This window comes from Leucopleurus acutus (assembly GCF_964270905.1).
Source record: "Leucopleurus acutus genome assembly, chromosome: 15".
Taxonomy (NCBI): Eukaryota; Metazoa; Chordata; class Mammalia; order Artiodactyla; family Delphinidae; genus Leucopleurus; species Leucopleurus acutus.
In genome coordinates, this window is record NC_139157.1 from 36520894 (window position 1) to 36539696 (window position 18803).

The following is an 18803-nucleotide window of genomic DNA, read 5'->3' on the forward strand; positions in this document are numbered from 1 at the left end:
TAGTCAGAGGTTGAATTGCTAAAAGGCAAGATTTTGGTGCATTATGGCATAACCTTCCTCCACCTCCTCGGCACCCCAACCCCTCTGTCCCTTCCCAAGGAACTGCAATCCCTTTAAAAGTTTGATGTTTAGCAGTTGAGCGGAGTTTAGCAAACAAGTAATGCATACCTAGATGCTCCAAGTACAGTGCCTCTGCCTTGGATGGTGCAATGCCCAACTGCAGCCACTACGGCCAGGAAGGTGGAAGACTGGACAGAACAGCCGGAGATAAACCAGGGTGAGGAAATGGAGGAGGAGTAAGGAGAGGAGGAGAGGGAAGGAGGGGTAGGGAGGAAGAATGGGAGGAGCTTCAGTGGGAGGGGCTTCGGGGGGAGGAGCTTCGAGCGGCGGTCGCGCTGTTGGCTCAGACGTGTCGCGATCGGTGGCCTCATGGCTGCGCCCATCTCGGGCCGCGGGGCCCGGGACCTGCTGCAGTTCCTGCGGCTGGTGGGGCAGCTCAAGGTGAGCGGGCGCCGGGAGGGTCGCCTGGGGCCCGGGTCGCGGCTGCGCGGGGAGAGGCCGGGGCCGGCCGCAGGGCGACGAGGCTCCTGCTCCCCACCTGGCCCGAGGCCAGCCCCCTTCCTCAGTTCTCCCGGCCTCTTGGGGTCGACAGAGGAAACCCCTCCGGATGGATGCGGTCGTGCGTCCGGACCGTGGTCGGAGGAAGCAAGTGGCGGAGACTGCGTGGCCGGGCTGCTAGGGCCGACCCCAGGCCGAGAGGAGTCCGAGACGCGCTGTTTCCTGTGTCGGCCTGGCGCTCTGATGGGGCCGGCCCAGGCGGCCTTTCGAGAGGTTTCTGGAGGGGATCCGGCGCGGTGATGTGCTGGTCCCTCTGCCCGCGTCTGCCCCGAGTACTTTTGGGGCTCACGACCCCACAACCGGCCAAGTGGGAAGATCAGAACCCATTGGTCCTGCAGGGTTTAAGTGGAGTGCTTAAAATCTGTCTCACAATTACTTATAGAAATAACAAGACTTTTTCTTTTTTTTTTTTTAACGGAGGATTTTATGTAGCACACACTGGAGTTACATCCCAGGGGTCCTCCTCCTGCCGGTCCACCCCTGGCCACACGTTTTGCAGAATTTCTCCAAGTTCAAAGCAGATTATCTGTTTCATGCCATTGTTTCTACAGTTCATAAAATTCTTTAGAAATGTGAACTCCCGAGTCTCACAGGATCACATCATGATCTGAGTAAAAGGAAGAGTCATGACTGGTGGGTAGCATGAAGCAGTTAGAAACGCCTTATCCTTTCTGCTTCAGAATTTGGAAGTCTGTTGCTTGTTCACGACGCTTTCACCACAGTGTTTTCTACTTGTGTCTAATGAGTTGTTTGAAGTAAAACTTAACAACTCTTATAGTTAGGAAAGATAAGATACTTTACAGTTTTGTTCTTATGTTTTAAGGACTTGTATATGATCTGTACATCAGTAAATCGGTAACATGGAGTAACTTGACTTTTGGACTTATGTATTGTATACTTGTGAATTATTCCTCCCTCCCTCTCTCTTTCTCATTCTCTGCCCTCACTGGTTTATTTGATTCCAGCAGTTGATCATTTAGGTTAGTTAAGCGTTTTTTAATATGTACTGAAACCATGACCCAGCTTCTGTGCCCTATTCCCTGGACTTCTCTTGAAGAGCACCGTAGATAGTTAAAATACTTATTTTTATCAATTGTTTTCTGTTCATTTTTATCAGAGAGTCCCACGTACTGGCTGGGTATACAGAAATGTCCAGAAGCCAGAGAGCGTATCAGATCACATGTATAGGATGGCAATTATGGCTCTGGTGACCAAAGATGAACATCTTAACAAAGACCGGTAAGCTGTGAACTTTGGTGCCGGTTAGGGTCTGTGGGTATGCATGACTCTTCATGACTGAGGCCTGTGTCAGATTCTTGTAGCTTAGTGTGTATGTCAAGAAAAATTACTTGAGGCAAACCATACAGATTCAGGATGTGGGAAGGGGCACTATATGCTGATCACTTCAGTTGTTGTAAACTGTACTCTGGGTTTTCTCCTGGCAAGTGAAAGAGCCTACCTTGGTCTCAAGGAAACTTAAGTGTGATGTGAGGGTTTCCAGGGCCTTGAAGGTAAAGTGTCTTTTGTCTAAAATTGTATCCATACACTGTGTGTACCTTTATTTCACCCCTTTTCTGAATAGTAGCACTTATTTGTGAAGTGACTTTTTGAAATTGTATGTGCAGGAAAGAGCTGAGAAAGATATCCTCTCTCCCTTCAGTCAACCAACAAGTGTTTAAAATGCTTTTTGAGGGACTTCCCTGGTAGTCCAGTGGGTAAGACTCCACGCCCAATGCAAGGGCCCTGAGTTTGATCCCTGGGTGGGGAACTAGATCCGTCTTGAATGCCGCAACTAAGACCTGGCTCAGCCAAAATAAATAAATAAAATAAAAAATGAAATGCTTTTTGAGCACAGGACAAACTTTCCTAGCAATACAGTATAAGATAGTAAATAAAACCCAGATGAATTACACAGGCCCAGAGTGGCTTCCATACAGAGCACAAAATAAATTAAGTTAGAAAATTTAACCGAAGAGATCACCTGTTCTTGGGCGGTCTTAATGGAGGAGACAGAATCGGAGTTGACCTCTATGGTGCTGATTAGGTGGAGAAGTAGAAGACAGCACATAAAGAGAGGGCAGAGAAACCAAATCTCTGATGGTAGGAAAGTAAAGGTATATTTTGGAATTGATAAGTAAATCAAATTGATTGAAACAAAGGTCCATTAGGGAGTCTCCGGAGGCCTGTTACTCTGTAGATGGCGTAGAATTTAGGAGGTTTTTGGCAGATGGTACGAGATGAGCACGGTGTCAGATGGAGAGGCTCGTAAGGACAGTCTGAGATTTGAACTAGATGAGAGAGCAACTGCAGGCAGGCACACCTGTGAGGAGGCTGGGAGGCCTTCTTCTGCCTCGGTGATGGTGGGAACATAAAACAGACTGGCCCTCCGAGGCATTTATCTCATGAACTGCCTTTATTATTTTGATGCTGATTATCCTAATCATTCATCATTATCACTAATAATTATAATCATTTGTTGAATAATCAACATGTTTCAGGAACATAAATTATCAGATTTAGTTTTCATACCAAAGTTAGGAAGTATTATTACCCCTTTTTACGGATGTTAAAAATGAAGGCTGCAAAACTCAGCATTTAAAGAAATTAAGTACCTTGGCAAAGGCCACACAGCTATTAGATGTTGATTGCTGGATGCAAACTCAGATCTGTCCAACTCTACCCATTTCTCTAGAAAGGGCATCATTTTGACATCTGACTAGTACATTGGGGAAATGATAGTTTTTGAATTTTGTATCAGTAAGTAAATGCTCTAACTAGATCACCTGCTGGCTTTTTAATCTAAAGTTATCAACCTTTTAAAGTGACATTTGAGAAACCAGCTATTTTTTTTTAATTCATGCTAACAATTTCCCCTGTATTCTCATGTATTGTGCTGAATATTAACTAGCAGTTTTGATTCAGAACTGTTGCAGGCTGGCAGAATATAATTACTTTAGAAAATACTGCATTAAAATAAAATACTCTGTGAGGCTGGAGAAAGAAAACTATATTATGTAACTTCAAAGTAGTATAGAGAAGGAATCTGTAGTGAATATAATTCTGTGTAATTATTCACCATTTCTTGCCTGGTCAGATGTGTACGCCTAGCCCTGGTTCATGACATGGCAGAATGCATCGTTGGGGACATAGCACCAGCAGATAACATCCCCAAAGAAGAAAAACATAGGCGAGAAGAGGTCAGTGTTGACTGTTGACTCCACAAAAGACCCCCAGAAAAACCCACTGCTGAAACAAAGCTAAGTTTATTAGACCTATTGCAGTAAGGGAGAGTACCTCCTTGATGGAGTTGTAGTAGTGTCTCAGAAAGGAGGGTGAAGGGAGGGTATTTATAGAGTTTTAGGGCCTGGGCTGGAGGATGTTTGGATGCATCTTACAAGAGGAGCTACTATCTTACAAGATGGGATTGCATAGAGTTTAGGACATAATAACTTTGGGGTGGTAGGGCTGGTGAGCCAAGGTCTTAACAAGCGTCTTGAAGGGCAAGCTGTTAGTGCTTACTCTATTTTGGGTGGTTTACAATCTTACCTTCCAGAAGTAAGGATTTCTTGGAATAAGCAGTGAATTGGTTTTGCTTATTCTAAGCCTTGTTTAACACAGAGACAGGACATTTTGTTGGTTTCAGTTCTCATGGAGGGGCATAGAGGGGACCTGAACACAGAGTACAGATAGTACGGCTTTCATTAGAACAATGGAAATAGCTGGAACTTGAAGGAATTCTCCATGCTAGTTTAAGCTCTTTGGAGAGAAGTTCTATAAAGCCCAAGAATAATCATTATTATAATTAGTATTTAGTAAATTTTAAATTAGTCCTTTGATTTAGTGGTTAAAAGTAAAGAAAAAATTTTGTATTAGTAAAAAATGAATAACATCAATAAAACATTGTCTGCTGATTTGGACTCTAAACCAGAGTCCAGGGACAAAGAGGAAGACATATTTGACACAGAGACTGGAAAATCCAGGAAGGTTTTTTTTTAAAATGCTGAATGGCTGGTTCCCAATTCAGGGATTATTGCAAGCTGCTTTTATTGTAGGCCAGAGAGATTGATCCTAAATGTCTAAGTCAACAGATCCTTCATCAAGGTGGTTTAACAGGGAAGGTGGGCTTAAATAGCTGTTCTCGGAGCTGGCGGAGGCTAGAGCTCAGTAGCCAACAGCATTTTTGCCCCTCTAGAGGCAAGAAGATCTATAAGGAATCTCAGTTTAGGAGTTCCAACACACCCTAAATTATGGTAGTAAGGGGAATAGTGTAAGGAATGTGTTCTTAGTGTAAATACAGGTCCAGAACACATGAGCATCATGACAGTCTGTGAAAAGGGAAGAGCTAAGGAAATGTTTCTCTGTAGGAGTCTAGACTGTCCTGAATAAAGAACTCCTAGGTTGACTGGCAGGATTAACACAAAAAGAAAACAATTAGCTCAAGATGCTGAGTTGCAGAGAGGAGTTAGCCCCAAACCAGAGGATGTTGGGTATTGACATATGACATAGAGAAAAAGGAGGAGGAAAAGACTCCTCAATTATATAGCACGTTTCAGGATGTACGATGGTTTCATTCAAGGGTAAATGTATACCTTGTGGAGGAGAAATCACATACTGAAGTACCAGAGGGTGACCAGAGACCTTAAAGTGATGCAAAGGAAGAAGAGAGTGTTCCCGTATAGGCACACAAGGAATGTGAGGTTCATTCCACAGAGGAGCGAGTCATAACCTTCTGAAGAAAAAACATTCAGTAGGAAGGATCTCCAACCACTGGAGACAGAGAAAACCTACCTGTGTCCTGACAGAAGCTGAGTCCTGGCTAGTGACACCCCCCGGAGCGGGGCATAGAGGGGACTTGACACTCAGTGCTGCTTCTTCCTGGACGCCGTATGCAGGCAATGATGAGAAGCCTGCCCAGCCTCATTAAACCTCCCGGCTGCTGCCCACTGCATCTGATTTACAGGAGCATAAATATCATCAGAAGGGACAGGGGAAACATCTTAAAGAACCCCAAGTTCGTGGACAGGAAACCAAAGGCTTGGGGAGTGCTGATACTCCATTGCCTCTTCCTCTGCTAGTTAGGATTTGGGACAGAGAAAAAGATCTGGGAGGTGAACAGTTCTTTATGCAGATGGTGTTTATGAATAAGATGTGGATGTCTGAGCCATAACTTAAGATAATTAAATGAGAGTTTCTTGGCTCCTTGAGGTGGAATGCACATACTGAAAACCAGGAAGTATCATTTGCCCAGAGGCTAGCCAACGGCATCAGAAAGGCTTTAAACCAAAGTAGGAATGGGAGGAAAAGTACTTGATAAAATTGGAAGGCTGATTGTCTTGGAGGAGAGTAGGTATTAAGATGAAAGGGAGAATGAAGGTGTAGAAGAGAAAATTCAGGGGGGCCAAAAGTAATACTTGTAGTCTGACTCCCCTCCTAAACAGGATAAAATAAACTTTATATTATAACCCTAGTTGGTAAATGATGCCTGGTAGGGATCATTAAGAAGTAGTGGGATGAAGCCTGACTCTGGAATATAGCAATAGCAGGTTATATTCCTTTGCAAAGGGAAAACTTATTAAAACAGAAGGCAGAGTTATATATGTACCTGAGAGTTAAAGTTGCTGAAGAACTAGAGGTTAAAAGGGGAAGAACCAAACTTTATTATGGGAGTAAACATGGCAAGATGGAGAAAGTGAAAAATACAGTGAACATTTTACAGAGTGCTTTTCCTGTGCCAGATAATGAGCACTTTATATATATATTAACTATTTAATCCTCACAGCAATCCTTTTAGGTAGGTACCACTATTAACCCCATTTTACAGATGAGAAACCTGAAGGGCAAGGAAGAAACTTGCACAGGGCTCCACAGCTAGTAAATGGCAAGCAGGGTTTCAAACCCCATCTGAATCTACAGATTGTCATTAACTGTTGCACTCTTCAGCCTCACCAAAGATGTGTGAGTGATGAATACTGCTTTCTGGGTGCTTGTCACAAAACTGACAGACATTTGCTGAAAGCTTCACTCAGCTCAGAACTGTAGGTAGATTCTTTTTTTTTTTTTTTTTTTTGCGGTACGCAGCCCTCTCACGGTTGTGGCCTCTCCCGCTGTGGAGCACTGGCTCCGGATGCGCAGGCTCAGCGGCCATGGCTCACTGGCCCAGCCGCTCTGCGGCATGTGGGATCTTCCCGGACCGGGGCACGAACCCATGTCCCCTGCATCGGCAGGCGGACTCTCAACCACTGCGCCACCAGGGAAGCCCTGTAGGCAGATTCTTGACATGCTTTGCTAACAGGAAGAAGCTAGGGAGATTATCACTCTAAATGTGTGTGAACAAAACAAAACTCAGTTTAGAAGTGGGAGTGGCAGGGCTCACCATCAGGCAGGGCAAGTCTGACATCTTCAGCCATTTGTCCTGGACTTCAATGAAGTCGATTTCAGTGGCTCATTTGAAAAGGTAGGCATGATTCTGTGGCATATGAGGCCAAACAAGGAATAATAACTAAGAGGTCTCAAAATGCAATTCTGATTGTATAATAACAAATGATATCAATGAGTTTAGGTCCAGAAAATCATTGCTTAATTTCAGGAAGAGAACAAAAACGTATGTTTGCTATGTTTTGTTTTTTAAAAGACATGGTGATTTTAGTCACCAGGAAGCTTATTAATAAGTCAGTAATCATGTGATTTCCAAAAAGCCAACTCAGCGTTGGGCTGCATTTATAGAAATAGAGCATTTGGCACGATGGAAGCTTTGGTTCCGTTGTGTTTCGGGGTCAGACCACATAACAATCACTGTATTCAGCACTGGGTGCATCGCTCTGAAGGAAATAAAGTCATCCCTTGTCACAGCAGGACTTCTATGTTTATATTCTAAAAGTTTAATTTTGATATGTCTCTATACCTATATGTTATTCAGTTCATTCTTTTCAAACAAAAGCAATGGGCAAACTTATGTTTATAGAATAGTGTAGAGAAAAGTGATCTATTTATAAAGACACTATTAATTTTTGAAAGTGCAAAGTATTTTCTCAAGTATTTTGCTGAGGTTTATGAAAAAGAAACAAGGGAGAATGCAGGTGCAAAATACCCTAAATTTCATACCACTAAGGCTGCTATAATGGTGCAAACCATTCAAGATGGTGATGTTAGTTACAAGAGCAGATCGTTGACACTGGCCAATATGGTTTGCTCTGGAAGTGGTTGTATTCTGTAACATTTTTTTCTCCTGGTAATAAATAATTATATATACAAATAATCATTTTTATTTTTATTGCTTTTTCCCATCTCACCATTTGATTTTATGTGAGACCTTTGCCACTTTTATATACCCACTTTGCCAAAAGTGGTTCTTACAACCATATTCTTTTCAAAGAGCCTAAGCTCTAGTTAGAAGATCTGGACCAGATTAAGAGGCATAGGATGAGGATAGTGAAGGAATTGGAAGCCATTTGAGAGTAGATTGCAGACCTCATGCCCCCAAAATGTGATATTTTAGAATTTTGGAGCAACATAGAAATGAAGGAAGAGATGGGAATGAGGGGCTCCTGGGACTTGGAGACTAGATATACATACTGAACACCCTCCATGCTCTCACTCTCTCATCTCTGCTTTTCTGTGGGTTTTGGCTCTCCAGGCTCTACTCGGGGCTTCTGTCTCCCAGCCTCTGCTGGACAACTCATGCAGATGGTCCCTGAGTGGCTGGTTTGAGTTACGTGGCCATCCCTTGGACCAATCACTGGTCGCAGAGATTCTGGCCCAGCTGGGCCACTGCCCACCTGTTTGACATTGTGTTTTTAAGAGGGAGGAAGGCAGAAGAGCTGGGGCTATAGGCATAGTGGAAGGACTACAGGGACAGTTTTCAGCTTGATGTAAGAAAGTACTTTCTACCAATGCTGCCTAAAGCCCATTTGGGTAACCTCTTGAGGTGCTAGGTTCCCACCACTGGACATGTTTGTGGAGGGAGGATAAGAAGTGCCCAGTGATGCTGCTGGGTGGTTGGGCTCATTACCCTTTAACATCTCTTTTCAGTCTGTGAGTCTGTGAGCCTACGAAATGCTGCTTGTAATTTCCTTTATGTTAATAACAATATCTGCCCATTTGTGTAGTGCTTTACATTTTGCAATAAAAACATTTTAACGATAAAAAATGAACATAATGGTATACAAAAAATTTCTTTGAGGTTTGTAATTCACGGATACTTTCCTATTCTCCCCACACTCAGGTTTGTTTTGAACTCTAGTGTGCTTATGGGTGAAATTCATGTGGGCATCTAGCAATTCATCCACAAGATGTAAAATCCATAAAACTCTTAGAGGAAAGCATAGGCAGGACACTCTATGAAATAAATCACAGCAAGATCCTTTTTGACCCACCTCCTAGAGTAATGGAAATAAAAACAAAAATAAGCAAATGGGACCTAATGAAACTTAAAAGCTTTTGCACAGCAAAGGAAACCATAAACAAGACAAAAAGACAACCCTCAGAATGGGAGAAACTGTTTGCAAATGAAGCAACTGACAAAGGATTAATCTCCAAAATATACAAGCAGCTCAATATCAAATAAACAAACAACCCAATCCAAAACTGGGCAGAAAACCTAAATAGACATTTCTCCAAAGAAGATATACAGATTGCCAACAAACACATGAAAGGATGCTCAACATCACTAATCATTAGAGAAATGCAAATCAAAACCACAATGAGGTATCACCTCACACTGGTCAGAATGACCATCATCACAAAATCTACAAACAATAAATGCTGGAGAGGTTGTGGAGAAAAGGGAACCCTCTTGCACTGTTGATGGGAATGTAAATTGATACAGCCACTATGAAGAACAGTATGGAGGTTCCTTAAAAAACTAAAAATAGAACTACCATATGACCCAGCAATCCCACTACTGGGCATATACCCTGAGAAAACCATAATTCAAAAGGAGTCATGTATCACAATGTTCATTGCAGCACTATTTACAACAGCCAGGACATGGAAGCAACCTAAGTGTCCATCGACAGATGAATGGATAAAGAAGATGTGGTACATATATACAATGGAATATTACTCAGCCATAAAAAGAAACGAATTTGAGTTATTTGTAGTAAGGTGGATGGACCTAGAGTCTGTCATACAGAGTAAAGTAAGTCAGAAAGAGAAAAACAAATACCATATGGTAACACATATATATGGAATCTAAAAAACAAAAAAAGGTTCCGACGAACTTAGGAGCAGGACAGGAATAAAGATGCAGATGTAGAGAATGGACTTGAGGACATAGGGAGGGGGAAGGGTAAGCTGGGACGAAGTGAGAGAGTGGCATGGACATATATACACTACCAAATGTAAAATAGATAGCTAGTGGGAAGTAGCCGCATAGCACAGGGAGATCAGCTCGGTGCTTTGTGACCACCTAGAGAGGTGGGATAGGGAGGGTGGGAGGGAGATGCAAGAGGGAGGGTATATGGGGATATATGTATGCGTATAGCTGATTCACTTTGTTATACAGCAGAAACTAACACAACATTGTAAAGCAATTATACTCCAATAAAGATGTAAAAAAAAAAAAGATGTAAACTCCTTGGCCTCGCTTCTGATACTTCTGTAATCATTTCACACCTTCCTCATTGTCCTTATTTGTGTCTGGTGTGCTGTAGGCCACAAAATAAGTGCTCGTGAATAAATACATATGAACAAATACATTTAGTTAATGTACACAGCTGCCCTCCTTGTAAGCCTAAATATTGTCCAATATTCTGCTGCCCCTTTGGTAGTTATTTGTAAGAGTTTGAGTCCATTATTTGGCATTTGTAGATGAGTTGTTAAATAAATGTGAATATGATTAAAGTAATGATTTGATATTTCAGGAAGCTATGAAGCAGCTAACCCAGCTCCTCCCAGAGGATCTCAGAAAAGAGCTCTATGAACTTTGGGAAGTAAGTATATCTGATGGGTTGCTTTTTATTGTAACTGAATTTATATGGCTCATCAGTGTTTTATTTGACTTAGACTATCTCAATAAGCTGTCTCCAACTTGTTGCTTTTTTGGTCGTGTCAGTTTCTCACCTCCCAGCTGCTGCAGGAACTTCTCAGGACTAACAGTAATTTTTCTTCCCATTTCCCTTGTCACCATAAAGCCTGGTACGGATACTGACTCACAGCCCCTGGATTACCTGATGCATGGCTCTCATCCTCCACCCTGTCAACCTCACACTCCCCCACCCCCGTCTCTGGTCCTTGAAAGGAATGTAGGCTTTGGGGTAGTTCAGAACTGGGTTCCCACCTCACTCACCACTTCCTGGCTCAGTGACCTTGGGCTCCTTCCCCTCCCTGAGTCAGTTGTCCATCTCTGAAACCATTAAGGGGTGTTAGGGCTGAGTGAAGTCAAGGCCAGGTGCTGCCATGGAGCCCAGCGCAGAATGTGGGCTCTGTGGGTGCTCAGTCCCTCCCTGGTGCTGTTTTCCAGCAGTGAAGAGAAAACGACAAACAAACCCTGCCTACTGCAGTTTCTCACTCCCCTCCAGCCCCACTGACCCTCCCTTGCCTGAGCCTCTAGCCCCACCCCTTACGCTTGGGTAGCCCTGCCTCTCACTCTCACTTTCCACGTTTCCTTCAAAGCCCTGCTCCCTTCTCCTGTCTTCTGAACCTGACCTTCCACCTTTTCTTTCACCCCCTAAAACTCATATGTACCTCCAAATAAGACCTTATTTGGAACTAGGATTCTTACAGAGGTAATCAAGTTAAAATGAGGTCATTTGGGTGGGGCGCTTTTCCAATATGACTGGTGTCCTTATAAAAAGGGGAGTTTGGATGTAGAGACACACATATTGGAAGAATACCATGTGAGCATGAAGAAGGCCATCTGTAAGCCAAGGACAGAGGCCTGGAGCAGTTCCTTCCCTCACAGCCCTCAGAAGGAACCAACCCTGCAAATACCTTGATTTCCAATTCCCAGCCTCCAGAACTGGGAGATAATAAATTTCTGTTGCTTAAGCCACCCGGTTTGTGGTACTTTTTACAGCAGCCTTAGAAAACTAATTTTCTCTCTCTTTCCTCCTCTTTCCCTGATTCTGTGCAGTGGCTACTTTATTATATTCTTCGTTATTTTTTAATTATCTCTATATTCTCTCTGTTTGGCTCTTTACTGTATCTGTTAGAGTTTTGTACAGTTATAGCTAAAAGAAAGCCTGTTTCCAACTCCCTTATTTTATAGATAAGAAGACTGGAGACTAAAGAGTTTTGCCTTCCCCAAGGTCTCTTAGCCAGCTGGTGACAAAGCAAGGCCACAAGCCTGCCTCCTAACTCAGCATTTTCTTTATGTCATTACGCTGTACGTTAATTAATTGAACAAGCATTTATAGTTCTTATGTATTCATGATACTATGTCAGTTACTTACTATTAATTGTAAGAGACCCTGGGTTTCCAGGGGCTGCTGTAACAAATTACCACGAACTCGGATGGCTTAAAACAACAATGTATTGTCTCACAGTTTTGGAGGCCAGAAGTCCAAATCAAGGTGCTGGCAGCGCCATGCTCCCTGAAGGCTCTGGGAGAGGATCCTTCCTTGCCTCTCCCTAGCTTCCGGTGAATGCGTCTTCCAGCTTTGACGTCCTTGCCTTCTGAATACATTGTTCGAGTCTCTGCCTCCTTAGTCAGGTGATGTTCTTCCTGTGTCTGTATCTGTGCCCAGATTTCCCTCTCGCAAGGATGTCGGTCATTGGGTTGAGGTCCATGCTAATCCATTATGAATTTATCTTAATTTGATTACATCTGCAAAGACTCTATTTCCAAATAAGGTTACATTCGTGCATTACAGGTAGACATGATTTTGTGGGAACGCTATTCAACAGAGAACACAGACTCTCATATTAACTTATGCATGTTTTAGATTCATGTACATTGGCTTCAATACCAGATTTCCAAGGTTCAAATTACTGGCTCCTCTGTTTACTAGCTATGTGATCTTGGGCGACTTACTGAACCTCTCTGTCTCAATTTCCTCATCTATAAAATGCTACTAATAGTAGTATACCTATTTTATAGGGTTGCGTGGCAATCAAATGAATATATGTAAAGCAGTTAGAATATTGCCTGACACATAGTACACTCTGTTTTTCTGTCTCCAGTCCATATGTTCTGATTTTGATTTAAGAAAATAGGGTCACTCTGTACGCAGGGAACTGAGTACTGGTTACATAGAAAATGGCAGTTGATCGATTTCTGAAACGTTAATCACTGCTATTCACAACTGTAAATAGCTGTCAGCCCACAGGGTCACATCTAGTTAAAGCAATTAGATATCCTTGATTATAATTTATCTTTTACCATAGAAGTGTGAAGTCAAATTTTAGTAAGTCAAGGGAAAACATTTTCATTTTTTTCCTCGAAGTATCACAGAAAGATATCCGCCCTACCACCTGCATTTTGCTTTAAAGAAATAACCCTTGGAATCCCAAGGCAAAGCAAGAGGTGCTCCCTGCCATATGCTGAATGCCTGGCACACTCACCTGCCCTTGGATTGTTTCCCAACATACAGCTGAAGATACTGTTGGGTTAACAAGTACCCCTTAAAAAAGCCTCTCTCTGTTCTATCCTTTGAAGTACAAGTGCAGTATTTTGGTGGGGAGTTTGATATACAGCAACATGAGGGTCCTGGTCCCAGAGGGAGAGTCACTAGGAGGTGGGAAAGTGGAACACATAAAAGACAACTTTATATATGTCAATACTTCATGTAGGGCCAATCTTTCCCCAAGGGAGAGGGAGGTAACCTTTGATCTTCCTCTCCTTTCCTCTCTTTCTCTTTCCTTCGGTCCTCCATGTTGAGAACCTGGAACTTGTATCTCTTTCCTGCTTGAAATCCTCATCCTTCTGTTGTTCTGAAAACCCCAGTCAGAGCTGCATCTAATAAAAACCAAGAAATCTTCAGTGATTCACATCACATCACCCTGCTGAGAAAGCATGACAGGTTCATTATCTGAACACATCTAGGGTGGAATTACAAATGAGAACTTGGCAGGGAAATCAGTTGGGAATACTTTGGTCTTAATAGAAGAATGGTTCTGTATAGTATTAATTGGGACTGGTGGTTTTGTGACATGTGTCATGCACTGTGAAGCAGACTGCCTCTTATTTCTGGTCTGCACTGAGGAGGGAGGAACAAAGGGAAGAGGAAAGGGAAAAAAGCCACACCCCGTCCACTGCCTTCACCGCCTCCCTGCCACCAACACATGCACATACCCATGGCATGAAGAGTTCTCAGACCCTGGCTGTATCCCCAAGAGTCATAACCCGGAGGCACTTGATTAACTCCTCCCTATTTGGAAAGCAGGGACAGATTTTCATGGTAGAGTGGTAACCGAAATTAAATGAGAAAGCTAGAAATTCACTTCAAAAGGAAAAGGAAACGCGACATTAAATGGAGAGGGAAATAATTTGAGAAGCATAAGATGAAATATTAGCTTGAAGTTGAAAAGACCTGCTCTACTCAGGTGGATTAAAGAATAATGATCTTGAAGATAAGTTACTAAACAGGAGGGAAAATGCTTGGAAGTGTCCATGTGAACACATGAGGCCTCGCAGGCATCGGGTGGAATAGATGGAGCCGTGAGCACCGCCTTCCCACATACAGCGCCGCTGTTAAGCGGTGGAGTTGCAGGTGACTAGTCTCTGTGATGGGTTTGTATGCAGTGGAGAAATGTGGCCAGTGCAGAATGTGCTTTTAGCTGTGACTCTGATTTCAGGTACCAGAATGAGAGTTTTCCTGGAATAACCTATCATGCAGCCCTAATCCTGTGGCTTTAATTGTCCCTTTACTTAGGAATATGAGACCCAATCTAGTGCAGAAGCTGAATTTGTGAAGCAGCTGGACCAATGTGAAATGATTCTTCAGGCATCTGAATATGAAGACCTTGAGAACAAACCTGGGAGACTGCAGGACTTCTACAATTCCACAGCAGGTACGCAATGCTGCTTTCAGTAAGCGTCACTTTAGTTTGGCTTAATTTACTCCTAGTGTATAAAATGTTAGTCATGACATTATATTATATGTCCACTATTGTTACCCTCCTCTGACACTTTTGTATGGAGCATCTAAGAAGCAAATGGTGGGGTTTATGGTATGAGGTGACCTAGTGCACAAGAGCATTGCCGCCCTGGAGTCTGAGCACCAGGTTCACATCACACATACTAGCTGTGTGCTTCTAGGCAGTCTCCTGACCTCTCTGAAAAATGGAAATCATAATACCTTACTTAAGACATAGGCTGGTTTTGAGATTCAAGAGAGATAATGTATGTCAAATGCATTATAATATGTAAGTGCTTTATAGATGTCAGGTCATGTTAAGGTGGAGGTAGAAATAGAGACTTAAAAAGAGAAAACTCCAAACAGCTGAAGTCACCGTCGTCATTACAGCTCTTCAGAGCACAGGCCTAAAGTCAAACTGCATGGGTTTGAATCCTGGTTCTGCCACATACAATTTACGTAACTTCCAGTAAATTAATACTTAACCTAGCTCTGGGCCTTCGTTTCCTTATTTTTAACTTGAGGATAATTACAAAATCTACTTTATAGGGTTATTTGAGGATATATGTGAAGTGCTTAGAATAATGGCTGGCAATAAGCCTTAGCTATCTTCACTTTTTTTTTTTTTTTGCGGTACGCAGGCCTCTCACTGTTGTGGCCTCTCCCGTTGCGGAGCACAGGCTCCGGACGCACAGGCTCAGCAGCCATGGCTCACGGGCCCAGCCGCTCCGCGGCAGGTGGGATCTTCCCGGGCCGGGGCACGAACCTGCGTCCCCTGCGTTGGCAGGCGGACTCCCAACCACTGCGCCACCAGGGAAGCCCGCTATCTTCATTTTGATTCAGCTTCTAGAGTGAGGCACCAGGTGCCCTGACCGCTGGTGTTCATGTTGCTCCCTGGAGTAGAACTCCATCTCTCTTCCCTGGGAGTTCTTCAGGCTCAGCTCAGCCTCCATCTCCCCTGAGAATACTGTTAGCGATGATTTTGGGGGGACCTCTCTGGACCCTTTTGTGACCTCATCAAGTAGAGGAAAGTCCCAGCTCCAAAATATGCTCCAAACTATGATTTGCATTGTAATGAAGTTGATGTGATTTTCCTTCTCTCTTTTCCAGCCCCACTACCTCTGCCCTAGACAAGGCCCTCATTATTTCTGTATTGAACTGTTGTTATAACCACCTAATTTAATCTGCTAGGCTCATGGGTTCATCCTGCATGTCTCAGTGCTTTCCTCCTTTGTAGATATAGGTATCATCACCTCTTTGTTTTTTAAACGTTTGTGGCTTTCCTCTTCCTTAAAAATAAAATCTTGACAATTTTTAAGTCATCTGAACAGCTCTGCAGGCTGCGGCCACTCAGCTGTCTGGTTTCCTCCCCTAATCTTCCCTGTCACAACTGAGCGTTCCCTTCTTTTTGCTCAATCTGCCCTCGGTCTGCAGCTTGCCTTAGCGTTGTCACAGTCTGACTTGCATTCTCCGTAATGATGTTCCTCGTTGGGTTTCTTTCCAAAACCCCACTTGCCCACCCCACCCTATCGTAAGCTGTTTGAGGGCTGAGACCAACCAGCTTTGTCTTATCTGTCCTCGATATAGGTGATGCTCAAAATGTTTGACTTTGGTTCAGTGGAATAATGTTGTAAACCAGGGGTCAGCCAACTATAGCCCGTGGGCCTAACTGGCTGCTGCTTGTTTCTATCAATAAAGCTTTACGGAAACAGCCACGCTCTTTCTTTCTCTGTCGTCTATACTGTTTTCATGCTACAGCAGCAGAGCTCAGTAGTTGGCAGCAAAGACCAAATAGTTCACAAAACCTAAAATATTTACTATCTGACTCTTTACACGAAAAAAGGTTTGACCAATGATTGGGTTACTAGATAGCATATTTCCCCAATAAGGTAATAAAATATGTCACGTTTATGTTGTTCTTTGCATTTTAATACTATTATCTTCTATTTTGGTACATTCACAATGAAAAACAGAAAATGAAACATGAGAATACTAGTACAATCAAAAACTATGGGAGCTGGAAGGTCATCTGGTTTAAACTCCACATTTTATTGCGGAAGAAACTTGAGCCTGGAAAGAGGGCGATGTGCGCACAGCTGATGAGATTAAAATTCACTGCACTTTCCACTGTGGTGCACTATTTCTAGTAAAAAATTAGTAAACTTAAACAGTGTAAATGATGTAAGAAATGGTTTCTTCCTATTTCTTGCCCTGGTTTGGACCAGGGTAGTAATGGTAGAAAAAGTAAGAAGTCAGATTCTGGATATATTTTGAGTATAGAGTCGACAGGATTTGTGTATGGGGTGTTTATAAGAGGAGTCTGAGGATTTTGGACTTTCCACTAGACAGGAAAGATGGGAGGAAGAATAGGTTTGGAGGAAGAAAATCAGGGGTCCCAGAAGCCAAGGGAAGAAAGTGTTTCAAGAGGGCAGGAGTAGCTGTCGGATTTAGCAACATGGAGCTGATCGGTGTCCTTGGTAAAAGCAGTTTTGGTGGAATGACGTTAAGTCTGACAGCACGACTCTTACATCGTGGGGCAGAGGATGGCCTGGAAGCAACGAGGAGTGTGGAGGACAAGCCCTGGCCTGGTGGTAGGAGCTGCATGAGACAGAAGACAGCCACGGGTGGAGGGGCTGCAGAGAAAGCTGTATCCTCAGGACGAGTAGGTGTCAGTTAGGGCAAGAAAGTGAAGGAGACGTTCAGAGAAGAGATTGAGCATAGCGAGTCAATGAATAGAGTTAACTGTGGAATGAAGAGCAAGCAACAAAAGGCACTAGCAAGAGAAGACAGTCAGGGAAGAAGGGACGGTGGGTTTAACCACCCCCCGCCCACCGCCTGCTTGCCACCACCCACCTAAGATAGCTCGGAGCTTGGTTGCTGCCCAGGGCAGAAGCCCAGAGGGGCCAAGGAGCCAGGAAGACAGCACAGACTAGCTGGTTTCATTGTAGATGTTTGCACTCTTGTTTGCATCCTGGGACAGCCCAGACCCCCTGGTCTTCCTATCAGTCTTTCTATATGTAGGTGCATTGTTCCATTCAGAATGGACAGCGATTGTTCTCAGTTTTCTGGACTCCATCCTCCCCGAGTTTCCCTGGAGTTCCTGGTAGGGGTACTCAGAGGCTGCCTGGTGAGGTTTTCCCCAGGTCTGCCTGAGCTGTAGTTCTTTGCCCGATTCTCATCCTTACGCTTGATAGCATCTGGGGTGACTAGCTAAGCTCCGAGTGGTTGCCTTTGGCCTCTCTCCAGGACCTGGAATCTTACTCTGCGTTGGAGTGAAGTATGGGTCAGATCACAGAATCGGGCTCCTGACAAGCCCTAGGATCCAGCTGGAGAAACTGATGTATTCACTTGTCGTTATCTTTTTCCCTATCTTCTTGCATTGCAGGAAAATTCAGTCACCCTGAGATAGCCCAGCTTGTTTCTGAACTTGAGGCAGAAAGAAACGCTAACATAGCTGCCGCCGCCAGTGAGCCACACTCGTGAGATGCACTCCTGTAACAAACATTTTATTTTTCTGTTTCATGGTATTGTGTTTTGCCACTGTTGGTCTGTTGATTCCCCAGATGTGAGTCTGTTTATTTTCAATTGCCTGGACTCCAGCAAGAAACGTGATAAAATTTGGACAGTAAAAGAAGCTACAGAACAGGGTGTGGTCCTGAAAATGCCATGGATGAAGACTTGGAGGGTGGGGGGCTTTTTATGAACTGAGTAAATAAATTTTTAAAACCTTAAACTTTGGAATATTTATTACTGATTTTAAGTCATCTTATTCTGAGTTAATAACCTACCTCCCTGAAGGCCAGATTCGTTGAACAATAGAAAATTTAATTAGATTGCTTTTAAGAAGATTCTTCAGCTGGCTTAGTGATAAGGATCCAGTGAAAGACAAAAGTATCATAACGCATTCTCCCATCAGATGAGATGCTGCTTTATTCAGATTCTGCAGCCAGAGTTTTAATTCACTATGATCTGCTTTAGGCCCCTGATCATAGACTTGCAAACCTGGTAACTGGTTCTGCCCCCGCCCCCATCAGTCCTTTCTGTCATTTGGGGATATAAATCTGGGCATGCGATCTCAAATGGCATTTCTCCTCCTCTGTTTTCCCCTGGCTGATTTATATTCTTCAGACCTTGATTATAAGATATTTATCACCAGATGAGAAATATATG

The 18803-nt window shown here is 43.3% G+C and overlaps 1 protein-coding gene across 1 annotated transcript; it reads left to right on the forward strand.

Annotated features, from left to right (window-relative positions):
* Positions 1–429: 429 nt before the first annotated feature.
* HDDC2 (HD domain containing 2) lies at positions 430–18366 on the forward strand (the record flags this gene model as incomplete). The annotated part of the gene is made up of 6 exons (XM_082855241.1): positions 430–501; positions 1736–1857; positions 3713–3815; positions 10479–10547; positions 14430–14568; positions 18019–18366. The coding sequence occupies 6 exons, from the start codon at positions 430–432 to the stop codon at positions 18114–18116; spliced, it is 603 nt and encodes a 200-aa protein (XP_082711367.1). The 3' UTR covers positions 18117–18366.
* Between the last annotated feature and the right edge of the window lie 437 nt (positions 18367–18803).